General features: G+C 43.3%; 1 protein-coding gene across 1 annotated transcript in view; it reads left to right on the top strand.

The window, feature by feature from the left end:
• Positions 1 to 18,110, top strand: part of LOC111957511 (calcium-binding protein 8-like) — a 61,702-nt gene extending 43,592 nt beyond the window's left edge. The window contains 2 exon segments of the mRNA XM_070437307.1: positions 14,580 to 14,736; positions 17,378 to 18,110. Coding sequence (XP_070293408.1) covers positions 14,580 to 14,736; positions 17,378 to 17,505 — 285 coding nt within the window. The 3' untranslated portion in view covers positions 17,506 to 18,110.
• The last annotated feature ends 178 nt before the right edge of the window (positions 18,111 to 18,288 follow it).

Here is an 18,288-nt window from a genome sequence, read left to right as displayed (position 1 = left end):
AATTAAATTAAAATCTTGAGAATAACCAAAATGTTATTTATTTTAAGGCTGTAATGAGAGAGAGAGAGAGAGAGGAGAGAGAGAGACGAGAGAGAGAAAGAGAGAGGAGAACGAAGTGAGAGGAGAGAGAGAGAGGAAGAGAGGAGAGAGAGGAGAGAGATGAGGAGAGAGAGAGAGAGGAGAGAGAGAGAGGAGAGAGAAGAGAGAGAGAGAGAGAGAGAGAGGGAGAACGCACTGTGTTTCCTTTTCTCCCCTTGTCAGAAAAAGTGTTAAGAAAAATAAATATTACATCTCAAGCTGAGTGCTTTGAGTATGTGATAGTACTGCTTTCTCAGCAGGAGGCGGAAGTTCTATTCAAACATTGGAACCTCTGATCTGAGCAATGAGAGAAGGAACACATCATAAATACAGTACATACTACACACCATGTTCCACTCTCTTTAGACTTGTACTTCTTCTTCACAGAAAACTGTTTTCATGTTAACTTTATAAAATATTTTTTCTGGGTGTGCGCCAAGCTCATGTTTTTTATTGAACTTTTATATAATAACAACAGAACTAAGTCACATCTAAAGTCAAAAAGTAAACTTTAATGAGAGCATCAGAAGGTAAATGTTGAAAAGACAATGGCATCTTTTATGGCACATGTTGAGGAGTTTCTTGTGTCTGTCACAAAGGATCTGTAACGGTCCTGACCTGTTTTATTTGTTGTTTTGTATGTGTTTAGTCGGGATTGTTGTTGGCTGGGCAGTCTATGTTATCTGTTTCTGTGTTGGTTTTTGGGCTTGCCTGGTATGGCTCTTAATTAAGCAGCAGGTTTTGGCGTTCCTCTAAATAAGAGTCATATTTAGGTAGGCGTTGTCACAGTGTTCGTTTGTGGGTGATTGTCTTCCGTGTCAGTGTTTTGTCGCACCATACGGGACTGTTCGGTTTGTTTTTTGTTCATTCGTCATTTGATGTGTAGGCTATTTTCTTGTTCGTTCGTTCTGCGTCGTGTTTATTGTCAGTTCGGTCGTACTAAGTCTGTCTACTTTCGTTTTGTTATTTTGTTAGTTTATTCAAGTATAGTTTGTTTCGTTGTCTTTATTAAAATTTCATCATGTATTCACAACCCGCTGCGCCTTGGTTCGATCACTACTCCGCCTCTTCTTTATGAAGAGAGAGAGGACCGCCTTACAGAATCACCCACCATTCCAGAGCCAAGCAGCGGAGTAAACGAGAACCGGACAGGAAAAGAAGGAGGTCAAATGGACATGGACGAATATATTGGACGGAAAGGCGTTGCTACACAGTGAGGAGATCCTGGCTGCGCTAGGGATCGCCTGCCCATGAACAGCTGGAGGGCACTGAGGAGAGCAGAGGCTACCGGAATTATGAGGGGACGCTCTTGCCAACGGAAGCCCGAAAAGCCCAGTGAGTAAACTCCCAAAAATTATTGGGGGGCTTAAAGGGGATTGTGGGCCAAAGGCAGGTAGAACTGCGCCCCACTTCCCAAGCTACCTGGAGAGCGGGAGTAACGGCAGGCGCGTGTACGCAGTAGAGCGCACGGTGTCTCCTTGCTTACGATGCAATACCACAGATGCGGGTTATCCACCCCCCGCCACTGGTAGGGGCTAGGATTGGTATTGAGCCAGGTGTCATGAGCCGGCTCCAACGCGTCTGGTCTCCAGTGCGTTCCTCGCCGCATACATGCACCTGCCTTACGCATAGCGTTCCCCGGCGCCCTACCACTAGGCCCGGTGCGGGTTATCCACCTCCCCGCACTGTCGGGCAACCGCGGAGCATTCAACCAGTAACGTTGGGCAGCTCCAAATGCTAAGAGAGCCATGTATGCCTGCACGTCCGCGTATCCGCGCCACCCTCCCCGGCCCCAGCCTAGTACGAGTACCTACATTGCCTACATTACCACGTAGGCTACCAGTGGCGTTTCCCAGAGCCCTGTCCTCTCCACGCACTCTCCCTATAGTGCGTGTATCCAGTTCGGTGCCTCCAGTTCCGGGCCCCACGCACTAAGCCACCGGTGCGTCTCCTAAGTCCTGTACACACTGTCACTTCTCCCCGTACTAGTCCTGAGGTGCGTGCCCTCAGCCCGGTGCCACCAGTGCCGGTACCACCGTCAGCCAGGTATAGAGTACGCTTTGAGGATTCAGGGTGCCCTGTCCCTGCGCTCCCCGCACTAGTAGGAAGGTGCTTATCCTTAGCCAGGTGCCTTCCAGTGCCGGCACCACGCACCAGGTCACAGTGCGCAGTATCCGGCCAGAGCCATACCGTCTCACCAGCCGCCATCTGAGCCATCCGTCTCACCAGCGCCATCTGAGCCATCCGTTTCTCACCAGCGCCATCTGAGCCATCCGTCTCCCCAGCGCCATCTGACCATCCGTCTCCCCAGCGCCGTCTGCAGCCATCCGTCTGCAATGAGCCTGCAAAGCCGCCCGTCTGCCGTGAGCCTGCAAAGCCGCCCGTCTGCCATGGCCTTACAGAGCCGTCCGCCAGACAGGAGCCGCAGCAGCCGCCGCCAGACAGGAGCCGCTAGGCCGTCCGTCCAGACAGGATCTGCCAGAGCCGCCGCCCAAAACCAGACAGGATCTGCCAGAGCCGCAACCAGACAGGGATCTGCCAGAGCCGCAACCAGGACAGGATCTGCCAGAGCGAGCCAACCAGAACAGATCGTGATCTCTCTATTTTATTTAAACTTTATTTAACTAGGCAAGTCAGTTAAGAACAAATTCTTATTTTACAATGACGGCCTACCCCGGCCAAACCCTCCCTAACCCGGACAACGCTGGGCCAATTGTGTGCCGCCCTATGGGACTCCCGATCACGGCCGGTTGTGATACAGCCCAGGATTGAACTAGGGTCTGCAGTGACGCCTAGCACTGATATGCAGTGCCTTAGACCACTGTGCCACTCGGGAGCCCAAAACAAGACTCAGGGTAATCTAATAATCATCCAACCATGCTTAAAAATTTTATCATGCGTCATAAAGATTTATTGGCCCGGCTAATTGAAATTCCTGGATCTCAGTGTTGTTTTGTTAACAAAGCTGCTAATTGATGGGAGTTGACAGGTTGAAGTGGTCATAGAAAGAGATGAGACGCTACATGACAACAGAGTGATAAATTACAGATGCTTTTTATGTGTACTGTAAATTAAAGGCTCAAGTAGTGAGGTAGGATGGTACTAATAAAATGTTCACTAGTGTTCTTCTGTAATGAATGAAATGGGGTGCCACACTGCACACGCTATCCAAGGCAGCTGAGAATGAACYCTAGACTCTAGATTACACTTTTAGCTAGGAAATACATTCTACTGTAACTACTGTGGCAATTGTTTATTTTTTTGTATTTTACCCCCTTTTTCGATCTTGTCTTATTGCTGCAGCTCCCCAACGGGCTCAGGAGGCAAAGTCGAGTCATGCGTCCTCCAAAACATGACCCACCAAACCGTGCTTCTTAACACCCGCTCGCTTAACCCGGAAGCCAGCTGCACCGATGTGTCAGAGGAAACACTGTTCTATTCTAACTGTGGTCAGCCTGCAGGCACCCAGCCCGCCACAAGGAGTCGCTAGAGCACGATGAGCCAAGTAAAGCCCCACCGGCCAAACCCTCCCTAACCCGGACTACGCTGGGCCAATTGTGCACCGCCCTATGGGACTCCCGATCATGGCCAGTTGTGATACAGCCTGGGATCGAACCACTGCGCCACTCGAGAGGCCCATATAGGATGACAAAAACAGAATATTAGAAAAGAGTCGTAGGATGACAAAAACAGGATATTTTATGAGAGACATAAGGATGACAAAAACTGAATAATTTATGAGAGTTGTAGAATGACAAAAACACTTGTTTATCAGAGGGAATAGGACAGTATAAAGGTCTTGTCTGTCAGCTGTCTGGTCAACATCAGAGGAGTCTCATCCATAATATTTTAGAGAGAAATCACATGACTGGCGTGAACTTTCTTGACATATTCAGAGAGAGAGAGAAAGCGACATCTGCACAGAGGGGAGGCCTGCGATGGCTCAACCTGGTTATTAATACATCTGGGCACTTTGTAATGTGACAGCCTGCTGTCCTCATCACCTAAAGCAATCTGTCATTCCTGTCCATTTCCAAACCTCCTGATGTAACCGACTGGGTTCAAACKTGGGACTTATGCACACCGATGAGCTTTTCTTTACAACACTACAGGAGCCTCACTTCTTGACATTTTGGAGTTGTTACCCTAATAGCCCTATTATGGATCGTTCTGGACCGTCAGTAGTGTCCAATGTTGTATTGGCTTGTCATCGTACACTCTGTGCCCCTGGTGGATCATGGACCCAATGTCTGTTTCACACCCTGTATGGAATCTGGCCAATGGCCCAATTAGGTGCTGTCAACACTTTTAGGGACACACACCAGACACGCACACACRCACTGTCAACACCCTCTGCTGTAGTCTAATGATTGGTTGAGACATAGCTGTCACAATTCATTTTCTTGTGCGCTGTTGTCGTTGTTAGCATAAGCTAATGTTACATTTTTTTGTCCATTGACAGGTCGGTGAGCTGTGATAATAAAGACATAAATATCGTCTGATGGCGCAGGTCTTACGGGGGATATGCTGTTTAGAGGCTGAGATCGATACTGTTGCTGAGCTGCCATTGCTGAGCTGCAACAACCACGTCAACAATTAGGACATAAACCCATGACTAGAAATAGCAAGCTGTCAGAACAGAATTAATTAACATGAGTCTTCTTCAGGTTGGAGCGTAGAAATTCAGTTGAGATTATAATCTTGCATAATGAATGAAAAGATTGGTTTGATAGATCAGAAACCTGTATAGTTAGGCTACATACAGTATTGTAAGGCTTGTGGAGTTACATCATGGAGTTACATCACAGTCAGTCAGTGCTCATTAGGCCTCTTCTTTAACATGAACAGACTAAAAGCTGTCAAGGCCTTTTCCTATCAGCATCCTCAGTCCATCGCAAGCTGTTAGACAAGAGCAAATAAGTCTGACACAGCAGACTGGAGAACATACAGTAAATTAAGAAATCACGTAACTAAACAAAAAAAAAGAACAATAAACTATACTATGGAACAAAGATAAATTATATAAAGAATGATAGTTAAAAGCTCTGGAGTACCTTAAATGAAATTATTGGCAATTATTGTTTTCTGTTTTTACTAATGACCTTCCACTGACCTTGAATAAAGCCTGTGTGTCTATGTACGCTGACGACTCAACAGTATACACATCGGCTATGACAGTAAAACAAATAACTGACACCCTTAACATAGAGCTCCAGTCACTTTTAGAATGGGGGACTGGCAAGGGGCTCGTGTTAAATATCTCAAAAACTAAAGGCATTGTTTTTGGGACAAATCACTTGATAAACCCAAAACTTAATCGAGATCTATTATTGAATAATGTGGCAATTTAGCAAGTTGAGGAGACTAAACTGTTGGGTTTAACCCTAGACAGCAAGCTGCCATGGTTAAAACATAGACTCAATGGTTGCTAAAATGGGTAGAGGTCTGTCCATTATAAGGCGCTGCTCTACTTTATTGACATCTCAGTAGACCAGACAGGTTCTACAGGCCCTAGTTTTGTCGCACCTGGACTACTGCCCAGTTGTGTGGTCATCTGCGGCAAAAAGGGACACAGGTAAATTGCAGTTGGGCTAGAACAGAGCAGCACATATTGCACTTAGATGTACATGGATGGCTAATGTCAGCAACATGCATGTCAATCTCTCCTGGCTTAAAGTTGAGGAGAGATTGACTGCAAGGTTTGGATGTGTTGAAGGTACCGAACTGTCTGTTGAAGCAGTTGGTACACAGTTCGGACACTCATCAGTACAACACAAGACATGCAACCAAAGGTCTCTTCACAGTCCCCAGGTCCAGAACAGAGGCTGGGAAACGCACAGTATTAAATAGAGCCATGACTACATGGAACTCTCTGCCACCCCAAGTAAATTAAGCTATAAATAAAAACAGACTTGGACTGTTAGCGCAAAGGGACTGTGAAGAGACACAGACATTTTTATATATTTTTATTGTAATTTGCACTGCATTATCTATTGTATTATGTAGGTGGGTGGCCTTGTTCGAGCATGGGCTTGTGCGAGCCAGCAACGGATCATACGGCAGGAGACATCTCCTGTTTCTGAAGCGTGAGGCAGAGGCAGGAGATTATGTAGTATTATCTAGTCTTATGTATAGTATGTATATTCAATAGTTTGGAGTCACTTAGAAATGGCCTTGTTTTTGAAAGAAAAACACGTAACTAAAAATGTGGACAGAAAAATGTGCTTTTCTTTCGAAAAAAATAACATTACTAAGCGACCCCAAACTATTGAACGGTAGTGTATATTGTGTATTTTATTTGTTGTTTTATTTTCTGTTTGGAGCCCAGGACGAGAAGGCGTTGCTTTGGCAGCGGCTAATTGGGAATCATAATAAAAGACTAAAATACTACTAAAATAATRCTACTACTTCCGACGGCCATTTGTACATAATGTATTACTGAGATGTAAAACAATGTTATTTTTGAAATAGGTGTTATCATAACCCTTTGGAAAATTAGCAGCTTACAGGGTTCCTATATTTGGGTAACCGTGGTGATAATAGCAAACTGATGGTTGGGTAACCGTGGTAATAATGGCACAGAGATGGTTGGGTAACCATGGTGATAATGGAACAGTGATGCAGTGTCCCCCTGCTTATTGGGTTCTGGAAATTAGATAAGAAACAGTCTGATCCCTGAGGATTGGGAGCCTTTCTAGTGGCTTGTTAAATGGTAATACTTTACTTAAAGCCTTCAGGTGTAACCCATTATGATGCTGAGTCTTGCCTAGACTTTGTTTTAACATGTAAGACAAACTTATTTAAGATTATATGTAGTTTCCACCAACCTTTGTTTACATCCCTTCCTTTGCTCACCATCGAGAGCATCCTGACCAGTTGCATCACCGCCTGGTATGGCAACTGCTCAGCATCTGACCGTAAGGTGTTACAGAGGGTAGTGTGTATGGCCCAGTACATCACAGGGGCCAAGATTCCTGCAATCCAGGACCTATATAATAGGCAGTGTCAGAGGAAAGCCCATAAAATTGTCAGAGACTACAGTCACCCAAGTCATAGACTGTTTTCTCTTCTACCCCACGGCAAGCGGTACCGGAGCACCAAGTCTAGGACCAAAAGTCTCATAACAGCTTCCACCCCCAAGCTATAAGACTGCAGAACAATTAATCAAATGGCCACCGGACTGTTATATTGACCCCCCCCCCCCCCCCCCCATTTGTGCTATTCGCTGTTTATTATCTATGCATAGTCACTTCATCCCTACCTACATGTACAAATTACCTCAAATAACCTGTACCCCCGCACACTGACTCGGCACCAGTACCTCCTGTATATAGCCTCGCTATTGTTATTTTATTGTGTTACTTTTTATAAATTTTATTTTTTACTTTAGTTTATTCTGTAAATATTTTCTTAACTCTTCTTGAACTGCATTGTTGGTTAAGGGCTTGTAAGTAAGCATTTTACGGTAAGGTCTACGCTTGTTGTATTCGGCGCATGTGACAAATACAGTTTGATTTGATTTGACGATACACATTTACGCAGCCGACAGATTCAATGTTTGTTCGTTTTCTTAACTAAACTACTGCCAAACTCCTGTTGGCCTACTTAGGGTCCCAAGCCGCACTATCCTGCTGCCTGTGATGATGAGAATGCACTTTGTTGTGGCAGCCAACTCTTCTCAGGTGCTCATATTTAAGCTGTAACTGCTTTGCATTCCTGTCAGTGTCTGTGTCCCAGCAGAAATATACAGCAGAGAGAGACCATCACCAGGGTAATGCAGGTAGTACCAGAACAGTCACTGTGATACAGCTATTGCTGCTACATGAGAACACAGGGACCGGCAAGAAGACAATTAAACACGTAGCCTCGCCAGCACCACTAGCTGTGGAGACTCACTTACAATGACATTATCTCAGACATTCAGTAGGTCACGCCATTGGGGATAATGCAGAATAAAGAAACTCAGGGGCTGAGGAATTCAAATGCACAGCTTCCATATTTGCTCTCACTCAAACACCTGCAGTTTGAAGGTTAGAGATAACATTGCAATGGAGGGAAAAGAGGAGACAGGTAGAGAAAATGGGAGAATATTCCCTATTATATCCTGGTGCTTCATTGATGCTTCTTCCTGTGCCTTGCATAAGGTAGAAGCAGTACACATGGGGGTGCGGGGGGAACTTCACTCTGTCTAGTCTGGCTGTATTGGGCCCGTGGTGTTCAGACCAGCAGGAGGAATCAGGTTAATGTGTCACAAATTGCCTTTAAGTGGATTGATGTGCAAAGTGGTCAGAATACATCGACATAGTTAGTCTGCTCCAGACAGTGGATTCAGTCGGAGAGTGCCAATATCTTTTCACTGGTCACAGTGCATAGAACCCCATCCCCATCCCTCTCTCGCTCTCTCTCTGTCTCTCTTTGTCTCTGCCTCTCTCTATATATATTTTTTTCCCTTGTCTTTCTCTCCCTCTATCTCCCACCATCTCAATTAAATGCCATTTGATTTGCTATGGATGCTACAGCAGACATTGATTGTCATTAGCACACCATGGTCGACTGTCTGACTTCTGTGACTGGGTTCAGTATTTAGCATGTCATATACATCCTACAGAGCCTGTCTTTTGGGAATTTACTCAGGGTCCGGTCTCCTTCCCTCCCCTCTGCTTCTTCCTTCCTTCCTTCCGTAACCACTCACTCTTAAAGGTCACTCACTCTGCCAGGCAGCATATAAATACAGAGAGAGAGAGAGAGATACTGGTGCTGCTCATGAATGGTAATATGGACTTACAATACAACTCATGTTGTCCAAATGCAGTATCTTGGACCAGGTGGATTGGAACACTGCCCGTGTTGTGTGACATACCTGATCGGTAATGTGAAACAAGGTATTTGAAATTGTCAAGCTCTTTCTGTCAAGTGGTTTAAAGGTTGGGGAGCTCCACTTTCCTTATAAAGGTGTCAGTTGTCCTGCTCCTCATTCTGTTGCATGCTCCTCATACTAATATATTACCAATACTTCAGCAATGTCATCGGTTCACTTTATATACAATACTAGCACACACTTAGAAATGCAAGCCCAATACATTGAATCAGTCTAAGATTGAATTATTAAATTATAAGTAGTATGATTCAAGTGTGGATATTGGGACAGAGACTACAGTATACTGCATCATTGTCAACTTGATAATTTATTCTACCTTATTTGCATATTTCCCAGAGTGCCTTTCGTGGGAATTATAGTTACCACAGTTACCACCCATTACTATTTGTTAGCGACAAAGCCATGGTTGTTGTATTCAATGGTTTTCAGTACTGTAGCCTTCACCAAGTGAGTGTCTAAGTGAATATGTTATCTTTAAAATGAAACTCTTTATGACAATACATTACATATATCATAAGGCCTTTCTTTGAGGGCATAGTTACACCCTAACACAGTGATCTGAAACTCCTGGTTTACAGGCCACATCAAGCCTGCAAGTCACATTATGCTGGCTTGAAAAGTGATGTGTCATTCCAATTGAAATCCAGACAGAGTAAGCCCTGCCCCTCTTGGTTACTGTTGGACAACATTTTCCCAGCAAGCCTAATTCCCCCTTCTAACCACTGGTGAAATCCCCTCAATGATCTCAAACTGTGTTTTTAATATGAAATTAGATGAAACACAGACGACCCCTTGCTAATCAGGAAACGCTCAGGTACAGTATGTTGTGGTGGACTGTCATTACAATTGCTTCACAGGAACCTGGTAAAAGGATGTTTGTAGTGTGGTTAGTCAATGAATGGCTATGAATGCACTGTGCATGCAGTCAAAGCTACTAACCAAAGTTACTAAGTACCAAGTGCTCTCGAATTGTTTGCTGATTTTGTTATATTCCTAATATATCCAACACATTTAAAGAAAACAAGTTATATTAAGTAACAATTTTTCCTACTGTCCTCACTGGCTTTCATACGTTTCAAACATGAGCTTGTCTGAGGTGTCGGACTTGTCGACAGTTGCTATCCATTGGAACACTACGATTGGTTTCCCAAAATTCTGGGACGGCATCCTGCATTCAGAATTGCCAGGGAAGGGAAGACTGATTATTGAGACTACCTAAATCATATCAACTGGAACAGCCATCTCAGCAACGGGTGCAGTAAGTCCAACTACTAACAGATTGGATTAGTTTAGAAAAATGTATGTTATTTATGTTTGTGTAGCATAAGGTTAATCAACCGATCAAAGTACATGCAAAAACACAGGTATTGAAACAAACAATTCTGAAAAATCAAGCTAACTAACACATTAGCTCAAATTCCTGTCCTTTTGAAGTCCACTCAACTCACAGAATAACGCTGATTAAGCAATTGGTTAAGATGGATTTTTTTTTTTACAGTGTACAACTTTCATAAAATATAATGTTTTTGTCATGCTACTGTATATGAGTCTCATAAAAATTGTTGAAAGCACTAAAGTGTCATCTCGAGTCTATACGTTCATTCTCACCTGCCCTGGCTGGCGTGTGGCACGCCATTTCATTCATTACAGAAGAACACTATTGAAAAATGTAATTAGTAGACAGAGAGAGAGAGAGATTAGGCAGAACATTCATAGAAACATTATAATCTTGGAGAATTGTTCATTGTTGTTAAAGTGGTAGCCCTTTCCTGCAGTCATTTGACAAAATCACCCACTAAAAGCCTCATGGGTGGAATGTCATTCATATGTTTTATAATTTCATAATTAGTCAATATTATGAAGAAAAAAATTATTGATACACACAGAACATTAAAAAAGAGCAGCATTGCAGTTCTTGACACAAACCAGTGCGCCTGGCACCTACTACCATACCCCGTTCAAAGGCACATAAATCATTTGTCTTGCCTATTCACCCTCTGAATGCCACACATACACAATCCATGTCTCAATTGTCTCAAGGCTTGAAAATCCTTCTTTAGCCTGTCTCCCCTTCATCTACACTAATTGAATAGGATTTTACAAGTGACATCAATAAGGGATCATAGCTTTCACCTGGATTCACCTGGTCAGTCTTTGTCATGGGAAGAGCAGGTGTTTTATACACTCAGTGTATATAAAGTGTAATATTGGTATGCAAACTCAAAATGTAACACAGTTGAAGTCGGACGTTTACATACACCTTAGCCAAATACATTTAAACTCAGTTTTTCACAATTCCTGACATTTAATCCTAGTAAAAATGCCCTGTCTTAGGTCAGTTAGGATCACCACTTTATTTTAAGAATGTGAAATGTCAGAATAATAGAGCATGATTTATTTCAGCCTTTATTTCTTTCATCACATTCCCAGTGGGTCAGAAGTTTACACACACTCAATTAGTATTTGGTAGCATTGCCTTTAAATTGTTTAACTTGGGTCAAACGTTTCAGGTAGCCTTCCACAAGCTTCCCGCAATAAGTTGGGTGAATTTTGGCCCATTCCTCCTGGAAGAGCTGATGTAACTGAGTCAGGTTTGTAGGCCTACTTGCTCACACACGCTTTTTCAGTTCTGCCCACACATTTTCTATGGGATTGAGGTCAGGGCTTTGTGATGGCCACTCCAATACCTTGACTTTGTTGCCCTTAAGCTATTTTGCCACATCTTTGGAAGTATGCTTGGGGTCATTGTCCATTTGGAAGACCCATTTGCGACCAAGCTTTAACTTCCTGACTGATGTCTTGAGATGTTGCCTCAATATATCCACATAATTTTCCTGCCTCATGATACCATCTATTTTGTGAAGTGCACCAGTCCCTCCTGCAGCAAAGCACCCCCACAACATGATGCTGCCACCCCCGTGCTTCATGGTTGGGATGGTGTTCTTCGGCTTGCAAGCATCCCCCATTTTCCTCCAAACGTTATGTATGATAGTCATTATGGCCAAACAGTTATATTTTTGTTTCATCAGAGCAGAGGACATTTCTCCAAAAAGTACGATCTTTGTCCCCATGTGCAGTTGCAAACCGTAGTCTGGCTTTTTTATGGAGGTTTTGGAGCAGTGGCTTCTTCCTTGCTGAGCAGCCTTTCAGGTTATGTCGATATAGGACTCGTTTTACTGTGGATATAGATACTTTTGTACCTGTTTCCTCCGGCATCTTCACAAGGTCCTTTGCTGTTGTTCTGGGATTGATTTGCACTTTTCGCACCAACGTACGTTCATCTCTAGGAGAAAGAACGCGTCTCCTTCCTGAGCACTATGGCGGCTGTGTGGTCCTATGGTGTTTATACTTGTGTACTATTGTTTGTACAGATGAACGTGGTACCTTCAGGCATTTTGGAAATTGCTCCCAAGAATGAACTAGACTTGTGGAGGTCTACAATTTTTTTTCTGAGGTCTTGGCTGATTTCTTTTGATTTTCACATGATGTCAAGAAAAGAGGCACTGAGTTTGAAGGTAGGCCTTGAAATACATCCACAGGTACACCTCCAATTGACTCAATGATGTCAATTAGCCTATCAGAAGCTTCTAAAGCCATGACATCCTTTTCTGGAATTTTCCAATCTGTTTAAAGCCACAGTCAACTTAGTGTATGTAAACTTCTGACCCACTGGAATTGTTATACAGTGAATTATAAGTGAAATAATCTGTCTGCAAACAATTGTTGGAAAAATTACTTGTATCATGCACAAAGTAGATGTCCTAACCGACTTGCCAAAACTATAGTTTGTTAACAAGAAATTTGTGGAGTGGTTGAAAAACAAGTTTTAATGATCCCACCTAAGTGTATGTAAACTTCTGACTTCAACTGTAGGTGGTTCCAGCGTGGGAATGAAAGCAGTGTAGACACACGATTCCTTGGAGAGAATAACCGGGTGGTCCTGCTTGAATTCACCCTCTTAGACACAGCTACTCATCAGTAGCATAGATTGCTAAAAGGTTCCTTTGTCTTCTTCAACCTCGTGTTGCGTTTTGGGGTTGCTGACTACCCAGACCTTGATGTTAATTCTTGGGTCAGAAATGGGCGTTTCTGACTTTAGGGCAAGTTTTCTGGGCGTAACTAGTTACAAGGCAAGGTCTGGATTTTACTCAGATTTAGACAACTAACTTCACATTTCATCTTTACAAAAACCTTAGCTTTGATCAGGATGTTTTCCACACAACGTACAGTACAGTATGCAAACAACAGGTACATATTATGAAAACTCTTCAAGTTACAATGTTTTCGTTATAACGTCGTCATTTAACTTTTAATAACATAACAAAAATTAAATTCATTTTCATATTCCATCTATCGTCATTACTACCATTTTGGCTGACAAAACATATTGTCCCAAAGTCCATTTATTGCATTTTACTGTTCTGAGGTAGGATCTCCATAGGCCCATCATACATTCCATTCCTCCACAGTGAGAGGACAAAGGGATTTTGTCTGCTGCCTTAAGATTTACAATGGGTGTGAGGTGTCATAAACCCCCCCACCTCCATACCTCTGGATCTCTCTCCCTCTGGCAGGTGTGAGAGATGTCTCTTGTAGGGGTGTGGGCCACAGTAATCTGACCCTGACAGGCCAGTCATGACAAGGGTTTACTAACGCTTTAGTTCTATTAGCTATGTTAACTATGACGTTACTTTAGCTAATATAGTGACAACGATATAGGCCCTGTGTAGCGGTCAGAGATTATGATATGGTTTGGCTTGGATATATTTTTTTGCCTGGTCACAGACAGAAGATATATTGTGCATTGAAGTCCACAAGCGAAGAGAAAAGGTGAAAGGAGGAATGCGTGTCGATGTGAGAAAGAATACAACGTGGTTGCTATGAAAGTGAACTGTGTTTACGTGTGATCAGGGGTGTGTTCATTCCGCCGATTCTGTTGAAAAACTTTTCTTAAACGGAAGCAAACAGAACGAAACGGGGATAAACATACCTGAATTTGTCCAATAGAAACTCTTGTTTGCAACTGTTGAACTAATGATTTTACCCTAGATCAGCTAGATGCAGGCAAGAGTGTGCAAGGCGGTTTTGAATGTGTCACTGTCTGTCCATATGTCACTGTCTTTCACCTCAAATTTTTCTGTCGACCTGTGTGCACTTACGTTGTAAACTTTTATTCATAGTCTAGGTTGTAGCAACCTCATGATGGGTATAGGGGAAATTAGAGTATCATGTAGTAGCCTAAACCTATCGATGTTACATTGAACTGTGTGAATGGAATGACAGTCATCCAATATGCTGTAATAGAAATAAGGCCATGCTCATAAAAAAAAAAAAATCATCCTCCCTCATATTAAACGGCACTGTATTGAAGTATGAAAATAGTTACAGAAATAGTTGCATGATTTGCATCCATCAGACAAAAGGTATCTCTGTAGAGTAATCAATACTATTTTATACCTTTTGTAAAAACTGAAAATAATAATAACAAATGTACAATTGATTTGGGAACCTACATTCCAGTCCCACAGTGTCTATGTAGCAAAGGAAAGGTTGTTGTTCGCTTTCCCTCTCTTCAAAACGTTTACCTCACTACTCCTTTCCTCCCCTTTCCTCCCCCCTACAGTTTGACATGCAGCGTATCACCCTTGAGGAGCTGAAACACATCCTGTTCCACGCCTTCAGAGACCATCTGACCATGAAGGACATCGAGAACATCATCATCAACGAGGAGGAGAGCCTCAACGAGAACTCGGGACACTGTCAGGCAGACTTTGAAGGAAGTGAGTAGAGTATGATTCTGTAAGTTATCTGGGAAAGAAAGAAAGGAGGGAGGGTTGGTTTGTTCGGTCTGTTAGAGAGAGAGAGAGAGAGACGAGAGAGAGAGAGAGAGAGAGAGAGAGAGGAGAGAGGAGAGAGAGAGAGAGAGAGGAAGAGAGAGAGAGAGAGAGAGAGAGCGAGAGAGAGAGAGAGAGAGAGAGAGCGAGAGAGAGAGAGAGAGAGATGAGAGAGAGAGAGAGAGCGAAGAGAGAGAGAGAGAGAGAAATAGATGTAGAAATCTTAACAAGTATATTTGACCTCTCTCAAGCTTCCCTAATCAATCTAAAAATCTGTTAAAGCTGTAATGAGAGCGAGAGAGAGAGAGAGAGAGAGAGAGAGAGAGAGAGAGAGAGAGAGAGAGAGAGAGAGAGAGAGAGAGAGAGAGAGAGAGAGGAGAGAAAGAGACGAGAGAGAGAGAGAGAGAGAGAGAGAGAGAGAGAGAGAGAGAGAGAGAGAGAGAGAGAGAGAGAGAGAGAGAGACTAGCTGTCATTGGCGGAGCAGAGCGTGCTGCACGCCCATCCTCCTGTCAGAACGGATCTGACTCCAGCTATCAGGATCCATTCCTTTCATAGACTCCACCTGCTGATTTATTGATTGAAGGTGTTTATGGTGTAGGAAGTCATGTGGTCCCCTGGGCTATGGCTAGCAGTGATTAAATATGCATAGCCTGGCTCTGCAAAATGGTGTCTTCAGGAAGTTATGAATACCGCAGTAGCAGAGAAGGGTGTTTAGGTTGATATGAATCTTTATTTTTTGTTTGTTATTGGGTTGTTCCACAAAAAGAGTGCCTTTTGTGTCCCTTTGATATTTTAAGTAGACATTTTGCACCAATATTGAATTTTAAAAGCCTGCTATATTAATTGAAGTGCCATTTAATATAGACAACATGGAGAATTCAATAAATCAGATTTTCTATATGAATAAAGGCTTGCTAAAGTGCCAAAATCTTCTAGGAAGAGCATAACACGTCAACCCTGTTACCCATAGATAGACAAGCTGGAAATGTTTTAGCAATTTAATTGTTTTGGTTCAGCTTGCATTCAATTACCACTCCCTGTTGCACACAAGCTTCCATTCCCCCATTCACAATGGGATTTATGGCTGATTTAGGATGCAATCGTCAACCTTTTACGGTCAACCTTGTGACTTCATTTGGCATTTACTTACTATAATCAAATAACATTTTATTGGTCACATACACATATTTAGCAGATGTTATTGCGGGTGTAGCAAAATGCTCGTGGTGTAGCGAAATGCTTGTAAAGTCTAGTTTTAAATGTAATCTCTTGAGGGGAAAAAATGTTTTTTATGAAGTCGAACATGTGCTCTTTTTGACAGAATGTTAAAATTAGGTGAAATCAAAACTATTTTGGGACTAAGTTACACTTTTCAAAAGGCACCGTGGAACAACCCTGGAACGACCCTATTATGTCTGTAGTGAAGATAATACAACAGTTGAATGTCAGGAGCAGGAGACCAGAGTTCAGATGAATAGTAACAAAACAAACATTAAAGCATTTCCCCTGATATCCTTTGAGTATAACTACTCACACCTTCCCCGGTAAGATGTTGGTTCTGTAGCCTTTCAGGTTAGAGCCACTCAGAGGTCATTCTCTTCTTAATCTCCTTCTGTGACAGTCTGAGACACACTGCTCCTTGTGAAACTGGAAAGGCTGTGTGATGCTGCAGAAACAAAATGGCCTCTCATGCTGTAGGAGTGGCAACAGATAGCAGGGCTGGATATGGTTTGTAAGGTGCTTTATTAGGTGCAAATCTATACATTTTAGCTAATTTAGATTACACAAGTTTACTTTTGTGTCACTAGTGATGATTTCAGTGCTTTATAACATCAGAATTATAAATAGCTTGTGAGAGTGAGATGTAAAGGGAGTCGGGGGCGGGCTACACAGGACTCTGTACCTGCAGGTCATTGGCCCAGGCCACCTAATTACCAYGGTTACCACGGCCCCATAACCCAGCTCCGCTGTTTCCAGGTCACTGATTGGCCAGGGGGAGGGAGACTTGCTGACTTACCATTCTATGCCGGTGGGAGACTGAACCGGATAATGATATCACGGCCTAAAGTTGGCTTGGCTTTCAAGTGTGTGTGCGTGCATATCTGTCCATATGTACTATATATTTGTGTCAGTTCTATTTTCATCTCGGGTCCCACTGCGCTGCGGATACAAACACAAACACATCATGTGACAGAGAGCAGAGCCTCAGCTGCTGCATAGGATTAATCTCACCTCTGCATTCTCTCTGCCAGAGTCACACTCTCCCTACCACTCACTCCCTCCTTTCCTTTCTTCCATCCCTCCCTCATTCACTTACTCATTGACTTTCCAACACAAATAACTAATTTCTCCCACCTAAATCAGGTGATTCAGAAGAGAGCCGGGTGCAATTTGTTTAATAGTAATTTCTCCCCATCAACACTGCTGAAAATGACTTGGTATTAGGCTTTCTCTTTTTTCTTTTCTTACAACAGAGAACGGCAAATGGCAAGAATGTGAGGTGCCAGCTTGAAATGGATTTTGGTAATAAACCTCTATGCACCTTTATCTTTCTTTCTCCCTTCCCCCTTTTCTCTCTTCTATTAGTTCATTCTAAAAATAAGAACCGGCAGACGTGCGTGAGGAAGAGTCTGATCTGCGCCTTCGCCATGGCCTTCATCATCAGCGTCATGCTCATCGCGGCCAATCAGATGCTGCGGAACGGCCTGGAGTAGCCACGCCCACTGTGAGCGGGAAAAACTAACCTGCATGTGCATGATGAAAGTGGGTGAGGTCATTTCCTGTTTCTTTAGAAAGAAAAAAAAACGACTTCAAAAATGTCTCACTGATGGTGGCAAAAAAACAGAAAACACTGACTGATAAACCATCAGATTTTTCTGAGTGGATGACAGTCTGACGTCCACCGACACTGAGAAGCCAGCATGAGGAGTCCAGCGAGACCCCTCATAACCCCATTACTCTGGCAGGGACATTCAAGGGCTGACTTTCGCTTACTCTGCTGTCTCTGTTCCCTAATGCAATAAAGACACACGTACAGGAGTTCAGTACTCTTCCTCTCTTCCCTACCCAGAGTCTTCATATGAAGGTACCTTGGAATTCAATTTTAACTTCTTGCCTCAGAAGGCAGAATCATGGTGGATTGAGACATGCCCTAAGTGTATTTGTACAAGGCAGCATCCAAGTGGATTGAGACATACCCTCAATTGGATCTGTGTGAGAGAGAATGGAGCTGTGCCTCCTGCAGTGCAGAGAGCCTGATTAGCTACAGGGCGCACCGCTGCAGTCTGGCTACGCACATACACTCTTGCTCTACGCATGCATCTACCATTACCTCCACACACACAAACACACCACACACACACGCACACGACACCACACACACACACACACACACCACACACACACACACACACACACACACACACACACACACACACACACACACACACACACACAACACACAATATTGCCTTTATTCTATTTCCTGAGGGCGGTGA

Source organism: Salvelinus sp. IW2-2015, linkage group LG4p, assembly GCF_002910315.2.
Source record: "Salvelinus sp. IW2-2015 linkage group LG4p, ASM291031v2, whole genome shotgun sequence".
NCBI classification, from domain to species: domain Eukaryota; kingdom Metazoa; phylum Chordata; class Actinopteri; order Salmoniformes; family Salmonidae; genus Salvelinus; species Salvelinus sp. IW2-2015.
Note: the sequence above shows the minus strand (reverse complement) of the source record. Positions and strands in the feature narration are given on the sequence as shown.